The 12,500-nt window shown below is 50.5% G+C and overlaps 1 protein-coding gene across 3 annotated transcripts in view; it reads left to right on the top strand.

The window, feature by feature from the left end:
• Nucleotides 1-11,748, top strand: part of LOC123499331 — a 161,888-nt gene extending 150,140 nt beyond the window's left edge. For all 3 annotated transcript variants that reach the window (XM_045247207.1, XM_045247206.1, XM_045247208.1), the window contains 5 exons: nt 1-2,213; nt 2,309-2,383; nt 4,384-4,569; nt 6,062-6,232; nt 6,744-11,748. The exon at nt 1-2,213 is cut by the window's left edge and continues 277 nt beyond it. In XM_045247207.1, the coding sequence (XP_045103142.1) occupies nt 337-2,213; nt 2,309-2,383; nt 4,384-4,569; nt 6,062-6,232; nt 6,744-7,761 (3,327 nt within the window). In that variant the 5' untranslated portion in view covers nt 1-336 and the 3' untranslated portion in view covers nt 7,762-11,748. The remainder of the gene's footprint in view (nt 2,214-2,308; nt 2,384-4,383; nt 4,570-6,061; nt 6,233-6,743) is intronic.
• Nucleotides 11,749-12,500: the final 752 nt, after the last annotated feature.

The raw sequence follows: 12,500 nt of genomic DNA on the forward strand, positions 1-12,500 counted from the left end.
CGTCTTTTATTGGCAGTATGTATGAGTAATGAGAAATTTAGGAGGCTACTCATTAGTGAACCCTTGAGAACGCGTGAGTGTGTGAGGTGGTACTGACAGACGGTGCCTCTAAGGGGTGCCTACCGCGCTGAATGAAATGACCTCGTGTGATTCGAATCTCACCTCTACTCTGCTGATCTCCCTTGCCCCGGGAGGGTGAAGCGGTGCAGCAAACGGCCGAGCAATGGGCAACGAGACGAGGCGGTGGGTGGAGGACGTCCCGGCGGGCGTGAGGACCCCTATGCACGCCCGGGACTAAGTGTGGACGTCCTAGGATGGTGACTCCTCGCCCTCCATATGATGAGCACACTCCGGTCTTGTAGCGGACTACGTCAGTCTGGAAAAAGACGAAAGATACAGGCGTTGGTGTGGGTGCTATTGTGGCTGTGTGTGTTGCGTGGGACGGCTGGCGAGTGCCCGAAGGTGTGCGAGTGTAAGTGGAGAGACGGAAAAGAGACAGTGACGTGCATTGGTACCGATTTCACAAATATTCCTCGTCAGCTGGACCCGTCCACTCAGGTGCTCGACCTACAGCACAGCAACCTGCAGGTCCTGCCTCGTGACGCCTTTGCTGACTCAGATCTGGTCAACCTGCAGAAGCTGTGGCTCAACCACTGCAAAATAACACACCTGGAACGAGGCGCCTTCAACATGCTGGACAACCTGGTGGACCTGGACATGAGCAAAAATCTGCTGCGCGTTGTGCCCACCGCTGCTCTCATTGACATCCCGGGGCTGCGGGAGTTGAGTCTCGCCCACAACGACCTGTCCACTATTCCCGCTGATGCCTTTGCTCCAATCCCTGACCTGGTGACCCTTGACCTCTCCAATAACAGGATAAGGAGCATCAACCCAAAGGCGTTCCGGTGTCTCGCCACGCTAGAGGTGCTCAAATTGTCTGGTAACCTGCTGGTGTACCTTATGCAGGATCTCCTGGTGCCGCTCAAGGCCCTGCATGGTCTCAACCTCAACAACAATCCCTGGACCTGTGACTGTCGCCTGCGGCCTATGCGACAGTGGATGCTGGATCACAAGATCACCAGCGTCACGGCACCCACCTGTGGAAAGCCCAAACGGGTGAGCGGCACCAGCTGGAAGTTCCTGGAGTTGGACGAGTTCGTGTGTGAGCCCCACGTGTCCGCGGTCACGGAGTACCTCGAAGCTGACGAGGATGACAGCGTGTCTCTAGTATGCCGTGTTGACGCTGACGTAGAGGTTTCTGTCAGTTGGTTATTCCGGGAAAAGCCGCTGGGGACTCAGAGAAAGTCTTCGCGTTACCGGTTAGAAAAGCAGATGATTGCCAACCAGTCGGCCGTCATATCCAACCTGACTATTATGAGGGCGGAGCCGCGGGACCAGGGTACGTACACCTGCGTGGCGGAGAACAAGGCCGGGAGGAGCGAGGCTCACCTTACTCTGCAGGTGGAGAGAGAAGAGACAGAAGGGAGTCTGGTGTACGTGGACAAAAAGTATATGACTGGCAGCCTCCTCTCGGGGCTTGGGGTGCTGGTCACCATCCTGCTGCTGGTAAGCTGCATCGTCCACCGCCGCCAGCGGGTGCGAAGGTTTCGTAGACAAGAGGAAGACCGGGAGATGCGGGGCGTCAACGCCACCTGCGCGATGCAGCACCAGACTCAGGCCGCCACTGCCAATGCGACCACCATCCCCGCTCCGGTGACGCAGCGCCCATCAGCCACGCAACAGCGCAAGCCTTCCGATTACCTCATTATTCCCTCTGGGGAGTCCGACGCGCCGCCGCTCCATCCGCTACAAAGAGACCACGCGTGGCTGCAGCCGGAGGCCGTTAACGGAGGCTATACTCGCTCTGGCTACCTGGAAAACGGAAGATATGACAATTCCAGCCTAGAGCGGTACCGTGAGGACGTGCTGGAGGACATGCGGGGACACCAGCGCTCGCCCAGCACCATCTCCTACGTGGAGCTGCCCTCCACTGAGCTGCCGCGGCGGCACAGCACACTTACAGACAAGGAAAGTCTCATGAACCTTGAGTTCGAGACAGACATCCTGCGTCGGGAGTGCAGTCCCACTGGGTCCGTGGTATCCGTGGTGAGCAACGGACAGCTGGAGGATCTGCTAGGCCTGCCCTATCCTGCCCCGAGGCGAGAGGCCCGACAGAGCCTCCACCCCCAGGACATCAACAACATTGCCAGAAAGTGAGTCTCACAATCTCTCTTTCTTATTCTTCCTTCTCATCTTTTCATTTTCCATTTACACAATGACCATGTTTTTCTTCTCTCGCTCTCTTCAGACACCGTCCTTATGTGTACGACGACCGACGACAGAGAGATCGAATGCCGTACGACCCCAGTTCCCTAAACGCCAGGTGAGGCACAGCACCACACACCACGTACAGCCTTAAAACACTTTGCCATTTGTCGAGTGGTTTAAAGTTACCTACATGTCACCATGATACCCAGGTTCTAGGTGGTTACACTCAAGATGAGCTTGGGTGGTGATATGGGCCCTAATATGGGTACCACTATAAATAAAATTGCCTGCGCCACTAATGGGCGGAAGCTGAACAGCGCTTCCCATACACTCTTCAAAGTGTACCTACAGGCGCTATAGGCCTTACCGTATAAAAAAAAAAAATCCGTCAACCTCTCCCACAGGCACAGACTTGACTTTTTCAAACACCCAAATTCTCGTGACAATACACACATGACAAGATACATACACAGATATAAATGTTATGTATGTACCTCCTTATTCCTTTTCTCTTCAGCATAATGGACGTCTGCAATAATTCCACTCTGTATCATTTCTTATTGCATCTAATAACACACGCACATACATACGCATACGCACACACACACACACACACACACACACACACACACACACACACACACACACACACACACACACACACACACACACACACACACACACACACACACACAAGAACACCACACAATCACCACCAATTCGCCGCCTGGTCAGTAAGGTCATTCAGGGCTCGTTCACTGCCTCCTAAAGGACAACAGAGTCCGGTGTCTGTGTGTGGCTGCCTCTGCTCCCATTAATTAACCCATTCTCGCTGCCAATTTACTGATTACAAAAAAACTCCAATCTGGAAAATGGCCAGTGTTTAAAATTGTGTTAATATTTGTAATGCACTGGATATAATCATCTGCCTGGAGTGATGTTTTTGTCCCTTCCTCTCTTTCTCTCTCTCTCTCTCTCTCTCTCTCTCTCTCTCTCTCTCTGGTTAAAAAATCGGGAGTGAGGATATTTGTGGCACTGAATTCGCTTTGATTTATTGTGACAATTAGTTTCGTTAAAAAAAGAAATCTGATTAACAGTTGAGAGAGCGAGCGAGCGACCAAACGAGAGAGAGAGAGAGAGAGAGAGAGAGAGAGAGAGAGAGAGAGAGAGAGAGAGAGAGAGTGTGTGTGTGTGTGTGTGTGTGTGTGTGTGTGTGTGTGTGTGTGTGTGTGTGTGTGTGTGAGAGCTGTGTATACTCGTATATGCTTTGAACGTAATCGACTTAGCAAAATGAAATTCCTCTGTGGCAGGTGTTCCATCTGTCCATGTAACGACTCGCATTACACCTGCAACACCTGACGTTCCCTCTGCGCGTCACTCACCTCGTCATTTCACGACAACAGAATATCAAAACAGAGTTCGTCAGCCAAAAACTTTCCCTTACTTCTTTTGCTTTTTTCTCACGGCAATAGTATCTTTTGTAAGTTCGCCTTGAAATTCTTACTTTCAGCTCAAAGAAGACACGTATTTTGACTAACTCTTTTGAATCTTTTATGGAGACTACATTTCCAGTGGGCCTTTTTTTTCATGTTTTTGCCTTTGGTAGTTCTCCTTCTTACATAAAGAAAATATTCAATGACCATTATTCTTTTTTGTATAATGGTGTTAAATCCCCACTTGTGGTTCAAAGGGGACATGATGAGGCATTCAGCGAGATCCCGACGTGCATTACTTGGTGGTGTGTTCAAGCAAGGGCCACAGAGTCCAGCCTTATTGCTTTCCTAACTTACTCCACCGTCAAACTCTCGCCTCTTGGTCTTTCTCCTCTCTAACTTGGAACATTCGGTAATCAGCAACAACATTTCACCGGAGTCACCGTCCAACTTGCGCCATTAAACAAAGCATCGTCTCACCTGCACCCATTAGCCCTCATCAGGATCTTACCTGCTCCCCTAACACTACCAACACCACCACCACCACACCTGTCCTCATTAACAGCGCCACCACCTTACCAGCGCCTCATCACAGTATCACCTCACCTTTCCCTGCCATGTCCGCATCCCCTGACCTTCTCTCGTTAAAGTGTATACTCTACCTGTCTGTCTTCCCGCGCAGGTGCTACAGTGCTCTTAACCTGGCCATGAGCGAGGCTGCCACCCACGCTTTCTCCTACCCACGAGGGCGGCGGCCGGCCACTCGTTACCCCTCCCTGCCCTCCACGCCCATGCTGGCTAAGGACGACAACGCTATCACTAGAAACCACGATGCAAGGAGACTTCGAAGGCTCATGAGTGCTAACAGGTAATGGAATGAAGGGGAGGCGGAGGAGGAGGAGATGGAAGAATGTACGAGAGAGGAGGTGTGCTTGGAGGCGGAAAATAAGGTAGGGAGAAGAGAAGGAAAATGCTGATGGATGGTGACTAAGAAGAACGTGAAGGAAGAAATGAGAATAGGAAGGAGGGAAAGAATAGACAGTGGAGGCGAAATTTACGAAGCAGGGAAGAGAATGAGAAGATGGATAGGTAAGTGTGTGGGGAAAGTTATTAAAGGAAAAGTAAATGGAGAAGAGGAAGAAGGAAGAGGATAAATGAAGACTGGGGTAAGTAAATATTTGAAGGAAGATTATTAAACATGAAGAGTGAAAGGAAGATAGAGGAGAGAGAGAGAGAGAGAGAGAGAGAGAGAGAGAGAGAGAGAGAGAGAGAGAGAGAGAGAGAGAGAGAGAGAGAGAGAGAGAGAGAGAGAGAGAGAGAGAGAGAGAGAGAGAGAGAGAATGCGAAAAGATAAAAGGAAAGGCGAAAAAAAAAGTGAGTTGACGAGACAGGTAGAGTGGAGTACTTGAGAGGAAGGATAATCTGATAGGATGGGATAGGAGACTGGATGGGAGGAGAAGAAAATTCAGGGAAGGAGATGATAAGATGGATAAGAGATAAGATGACATTAGAGACAAAAACTTGAAAGAAAGGAAAATATATATTACAGGTGAGGCAATTTAGTGAACAGAGTAGAGAGGAAAAGAAATAAACCGATACAATATAGAATAAAGGCAAATTGAAAAAAAGAGAACACAAGGACACGCGAAAGGAATGATGAACGATGAAGCAGAGCAGAGAGGAGGGAAGGGGGAAAGAAGAAAGGGAAGGGAACGGAAGGGAAATAGGAGGGAAAACGCATGGATTACTTTGCAAGAGAAAGGAACACTGAATTTTAAAAGACAAACTAGGCATGCACTGCCAAAGGTCAAAGGAGGTCACAAAGTTCATGGCGTGGGAAAGGTCATTAGCAGGATGTCGAGTAGGAATACAGGGGCGGCATCCTATCGATTTAAGTGGCAGGGTTGAAGGCAGGGATTGCAGATTCAGGGTAAGAATATACATCCTGAAGAGGAAAAGGAGAGAGAGGGAGGACAGGAGAGGGAAGGAAGGACACTGAGAGAGAGAGAGAAGAGAGAGGGAGAAGATTGAAAGCCTTAGAAGCTCAACGTCTTGGAAACTCGAACAGAAAACCGTACGAGACGTCTCCCTCAGGAAACACTTTTGCCGGCTCTCCCCTGCCATTATGCTTATCAACCCTCCGCGCCCTTCCCTCTGTCACTCCTCCACCAGAAGAGTGACGACAATTTTGCGCCACTCCGGGAACTAACCACCATATTTATTCCTCTCCATTGTTCAGGCAGTGCTCCCCACAGTGCCCAGGTACGTGGGGTTCACGGCCCGCCACCTCCTTAATCTCAGCCCTGCCGCGGAAGTTTTGGTCACGCTGCACTTAACTTGCCTTCTCGCGCTGCCCTCAGAGGGGTGTATCGGTCCCTGGAGGGCGCGGGGGACCTGGCCAACTCGTTCCTGTACCAGTACCCAGCGGTGCAGCTGGAGAACTACCTCAAGGACTACCGGGTGCAGAAGCGGCTCAGCAGGAGGATGGACAAGCGTGACTCGCTGACCCGCGCCGGTGGATCAGCCTCCAGGTGGGTAAGGCGCAGGCTTTCACGCCCGTCGCTGCAACGTGAAATTGTCTCTGTTTTGTGTATTTACTTTGTATGGGTCAATGCCTTCTTATTTCTTTTAATGACGTTGAAAGAGAAAATGACATTGACAGAAATACTATCAAGATTTTACTGCCGATTGTTCACGAGCCTCAGCAATCCTGATATTCTCTAAGTGGTACTCAGGCCCCAGAGAAGCCAGGCTGTGAGAGAGGCGAGCAGCAGCAGCGGCGGCGGCAGACTTCAAGCAAGTTGTCACTTCTCGCTGTTTCTGAGCCGCCGCGCCGCGTCTCGCCTCCCTCGAAGCAGCACCATGGCCGCGACTAGTTACGACTACCCTTGATGCTATGCTAAAAGTTAGCTATTTAAAAAGTTAACTATTTAGTTGGAGGAGGCAACTCAGTGTGGGTCCCGCGGTGGCCATTATTCACCGGCGCGACCTGTCCTGTTAACAATGCACAACTTGACCTCACAAGCCTGCCTGTCCCCGCAGACTGACGGACGACCTGCGCGGCTCCGGGGCGCTGCTTGGGGGACGGGGCGCCTCCTTCACCCGCGGCAGACTGCACCGAGCTAGCAGCCTCACTCCTGACGTCACCGGCGCTCTCAGCAGGGACATCACTGACACCCTTACCCGCAGCGTCACCGGCAGACTTAGCCGCTCAGGAAGCCTGACGCGTGACGCCGCTGGGGGACTGACGCGCGACGTCACAGGCAGCCTGACGCGTGATGTCGCTGGCAGTCTGACGCGTGACGTCGCAGGAAGCCTGACGCGTGACGTCACTGGCAGTCTGACGCGGGACGTTGCTGGCAGCCTAACACGTGACGTTGCTGGCAGCCTAACACGTGACGTGGCGAGCAGCTTAACACGTGACGTGGCGAGCAGCTTGACACGTGACGTCACCAGCAGCTTAACACGTGACATAGCCAGCAGCCTGACCAGGGATGTGACAAGCAGTCTAGCCCGGGACATCGCTAGCAGCCTGTCGCGGGACGTGGCGGACAGTCTGAAGCACGAGGTCGGCGGCGGCGTGGACCTGTTCAGCGAGGCCTCGCCTTCCTCCCCCTACATGGATATGGACCTCAGTCTGCGTGGGCGGCCCCGAGCGGCCACCGAGCCCCTGCTGGAGGTGACGCGGTCCGGGGTGCTGGGACACAGGAAGCCGAGCCTGGCGCTGGGGCGCGAGGCGGTGCGGGAGGCTCTGCAGAGCCGCGTGCTGAGCCCGTCAGAATCCATGATTGACGCCATGCAGAGCCGCGCCGAGGGCGTGCGGGAGGTGTCCGCCCACAAGACCGACCCCATGATCGAGGTGACGCCCGCCGAACCCTCGCGCCCCACCGAGCCGCTCAGGTCCATCCTGAAGAACCGGTACGAGGGCGGCGGCCTCCTGTACAAGGGGGAGTACACGAACAGTGCCTACTATGACGACGAGGACGACGCCGACGGTGCTCTCTCCCAGGCCGCTTACACCCCCCCGGAATATAAGGACTACCTCGACCACGGCTCCTGAGGCCGCCCCGCCACCTCCATCACCACCACCACCAGCCCGGCGCCCTGTCCCTCCCACTGCACGGGAGAGGGACAAGTTTTTATACCGCTGACTGCTCTTGTTGTTGTTGTTGTTGTTCTTGTTGATGTTGTTGTTGAAGTTAGATGCCTTCCAAAGTCAGAGGTCGTCGTCTGCCCCCTCCCCCCTTCCGGAAGTCACCGGCAGGGACGCGCTGTGGCTCCTCCAGTCCTCTCTCTAACGATGTCTCGCTTGTCATGTCTTGGTTACTCAGGATTCTTTGTTCCATGGCATGACCTTTCCACCTCACTTGTGCCCTTTTGCGTTGGCTCATCGTCTTTTCCTTCAGTTGAGGCACAAGGCGTCGCGTTAGCGTTCTTTTCTACTCCGTTAATGCACCTCACTGTGACGACACGGCATAGGGCGTTCTGGCGGCCTCCGAGATAGGTGACGTCCTAACCTTCATCAGGACGCCGACACACACACACACACACACACACACACATAAACATACACACACACACACACACACACACACACACACACACACACACACACACACACACACACACACACACACACACACACACACACCTCGCAGCGCCCTCAGCCGGGTAGCGGACCGCTCCTTTCGCTCCTGGCTCGGTTCTCCGTGAGTGGCGGAAACTCGCAGGACAATCGTGAGGGGAAGAAGTGTATCACGTTCATCCGTGATACGAGTAAACTCCACAGGGTATCAACGCTTAAGTCTACAAGGCAGCATTTCTTCCCGTTGTGGTGATCACCATTCTCTCTTCCCTCCTCCTCCTACTCTAGCCACTCCATCCCTTCCTCCATTCCACCTTGATTTCCTGCCTCTGTTTGCATGACTTGTGTGATTCTCGTCCTGCACTCGAGTTACTCCCCACTAGAGCATATCTACTACTCCTTCTCGTCTTCCACTGAACGTGTGTCTTTTTTGAGATCGACTTTCCTCACCCCCAAGTTTTTACTAATCCACTTAAGCGTTTCTCTCACCGACCATTTTTCTAATCTACAGGTCTCTACTACTGTTCTACTACTACTACTATTACTACTACATGGTGCATAGACGGTTTTGACTAGTGTAAGCACAGGTCTTCATACTCTTTAAGATACATGCATTAGGTTTTTTGGCATCTGTCTCTCTCTCTTATTCCTAGACTTACAGGCCTCGTTTATAAATCTCCGTCTGTCTGTCTGTCTGTTTGTCTGTATCTGACCCCCCCCTCTCTCTCTCTCTCTCTCTCTCTCTCTCTCTCTCTCTCTCTCTCTCTCTCTCTCTCTCTCTCTAGCCTACATATCAGCTTTCCTAGCGGCGTAGCTACGAGTGAGAGCGTTAGTTTCAAGGGACGCAGGACACGGGAGGTTGTAGTGTAGGCAGCGATTCCTTGCGACTCTAGCGGCTCCCAGTGATGTCTGGGGAGCAGCGTCGCAGGCCGCCAGTAGCGAGTGAGTGCTATCGTGTCGTGTGAATGCTGAGGACGTGCCCGTCTTCTGAAGGCGACACTGCGTGTTAGTGTAAACTCCACAAGGGCTTTACTGCCATCCCGCGCCCCCCTGACCCGGGAGGCGCGAGTGAGACAGCCACGTGAGCCTGGAGATACGGTGCGTGATATGTGGTTAGTACTTCCTCGAGTACATAAGGCGAAGACGCGAGTGTGGCCCGCCCCTCGCCGCCCAGTCTCAAGAGGTGGGCTTACGTATGTAGTCGTCAGCAGTCACGCTGCTCAGGAAACCTCCAGCAGAAGTGTATATAGATGATGAGCAATGAATGTGAATGAACGCTTTTTTACGTATGTAGATATTATGATACAGTCGCCCGTAACTACAGCACAATTAATGCAAAGGAAAGGAAAAAGTGGATGAATATGATTCCAAAAAGACAACATTGAAAAGAAAAAAAAACAGTGAATAAGTGAGTCAGAAAGAGTGACAATGAGTGACCACCGCGGACATGGAGTAGCGTCCCCCCTAAGCCACGCTGGAAGGAAAAAGTAAGCCACGTCGGGCCGCCACAGGGTGAGTGAGGGGCGCCGCTCTTCCCACCGGCGTCCACTCGACTATATCCATCACTGCCATAAGGTCGGATTTAGCACGAGACACGATACATCCCGGCGTTCAGTGAGTGTTGTGGGTCAGGGTATCGAAGAAGTTCCGGAGCGTCGGCCGGCCAGCGACTGACCCATCGAAGTAATCCTAAGCCACGGTCATCACAGCATCACACCACTTCACCACACATCACCCTTTCCCACCAGGGCATCACCTCATTCACCTTTCTTGGACCAGAACTACTTGCCAAGAGAAAGATGGTTGTAAATAATGCTCTCTCTCTCTCTCTCTCTCTCTCTCTCTCTCTCTGGTAATTTCCTTCCTTGGTCTCCGCTCCACACCGTCGCCCTGCCATTCATTCCACGCCTCCGATGCTCTCCAGTGTCACAATCAAAACATGAAGGTGTAGTCCACGACAACCTGGTCAAAGAACGTCAATTACCTCACACACTCACGCCAATCAACCCCAGCAAGTACTGGCCATTTTACAATCAAAATGTTCTTCAATTAAATAACTCAATAACTAACTATTAATAGGCCGTAGGCTCATCATCAGAATTATCTTTTCAATTCTGCTTTTTCACTTTCCTCTCTTGAGAAAATGATATTACTAACTCACTAACTAACTCACTAACTAACTGCTACGTACGTGTATACATAAATCTCTACTTCGAGTTATGATTAAAAAATTATAAATAAATAATAAAAAAACGAGAAAAAAATCAGGTTTCTCAAGTCTTTCTTAGCTAAATCACTGTCTTCCCGAAGCTTCCTGTAGGTAGAAGTAACATCGGTGACTCTTCTTGTCCTCTTTCTGGGGGGCTCCGTGGCTCCCCTCCACCCCTGCCCCACCTGTGAACCTGTCCCTTTTCATCCCTGCCTCTTCGCCCCCTGTCCCCTCGCCTTCCTCGCCTTCCTCGCCTCCCTCGCCCCTCCCTAGTGCCAAAATAAGTAGCGAAGCCAAATGAGTGAAGAATCTGGCGACTCGAAGCGTGGTCGTGTGAGGCTTTCTAGTCGCTGCCTGGCAAAGTGTTACTATTAGGCGAGGTTTTGCCGCCTCTCCTCCTCCATGGCATAGATTTAATCGAGTTCGCGCTGCAAATTCTCGTTTTCTTCACGCCGATATAATGTCTTTTACTATCTGTGTCTCGCTCTCTCTCTCTCTCTCTCTCTCTCTCTCTCTCTCTCTCTCTCTCTCTCTCTCTTTCCAAAATGCATCTTGAAATTCCGTCGCAACTGGTATTAATTAATTACAAAAAGGAAGCCAAAGTTTCGTGCATTTTTTTTTCAATGTATTCAGTTTAAAAATATAACTAAATAAATGCATACGTAAAAAACAAGCCTATAGAACCTAAATAAAAGTGTCTAGCACAATAATTATTACTACTGCATGTGAAAGGAAGAGAAGACGAAGAAGATGAAGAAAAATTTTAATGATAGATGACATAGTTAGAGAGAATTAAAACGCATATAATAAAAAAATAAAACACAAAAAAACAGAAGAAGGTAGTGTATCTCGCCACATTGACGGTACATACATTTCTGACAAAAAAAAATATAACCTTAACCCCGAAAAAAATAATAATAATAATGAGAATACTAATGTTAATAATAACGCAAGTAATTATATATTCATTTTAGGCAAAGAACAAGAGCATTTCCTCTCATTTAATAATTCAGAGCTGCCGTGTTCACATCTTTCTGTCCTCCGAGGTACAGAGGTTCTCCTTCCTGTCCGCCCATCCTGCCCATGGTTCATTTTCCTCTTCCTTTCCCTCCCTCTCTTCCCTCCCTTCCCTCCTTCCCTCCGGCTCTCCCTCGCCCAAGGCAGGAGTCCCCTTCCCCCCCCTCCGCTAGGGTGTCGTGCGCCTCGCCTCTTGAGTCACGCTAACCAGACTGTCAAATGAAGATTCTCAGCCATTTCTGTGTTTTATTCTCCGCCATCTTGACTCACGGGGAACACAAGGGAACACAAGGAAAGGTTAAGACAAGGAGGTCGAGAGGGAGCAGAAGAATACAAGGAAAACAAACTATAAAGGAACATAGAGAAAGGACAATTAAAGGAGATCAACATGAACAAGTAATATCAGATCTAAACACAAGGGAACACAAGGGAAGGGCAAGACAAGGAGGTCCAGAGGGAGCAGAGGAATACAAGGAATACAGAAAGACACGAAGAGACACAAAGAAAGGGCAATAATAGCAGATCCACAGGAAACATAAGGGAAATACAAGTACAGTCAGACCTAAACACAAGAGAACACAAGGGAAGAGCAAGACAGAACAGGTCGAGGGGAATAAAGGAATACATTAAATGCAGAAAGATCACGAAGGAATTAAAAAAAAGGGCAATAATAACAGATCTATAGGGAGCATGAGGGAAAATCCAGGTAAAACAATGACAATGAGATCTAAACACGAGGGAAGGGAAACACATGGAGGTCAAGAGAGAGCAAAGCAATACAAGGAATGCAGAAAGACCACGAAGAACACAGAGAAAGGACAATAGAGACAGGTTTACAGGGAATATAATGGAACAATACAGGAAGAACAATGATAATCAGAGCTAAACACAAGAGAACACAAGGGAAGAGCAACACAAACCGATCAAGAGTAAGTAAAGTAACACAAGGAATGAAGAAAGACCACACAGGAACACAGAGACAATAATA

This window comes from Portunus trituberculatus, chromosome 49 (assembly GCF_017591435.1).
Source record: "Portunus trituberculatus isolate SZX2019 chromosome 49, ASM1759143v1, whole genome shotgun sequence".
NCBI lineage: Eukaryota > Metazoa > Arthropoda > Malacostraca > Decapoda > Portunidae > Portunus > Portunus trituberculatus.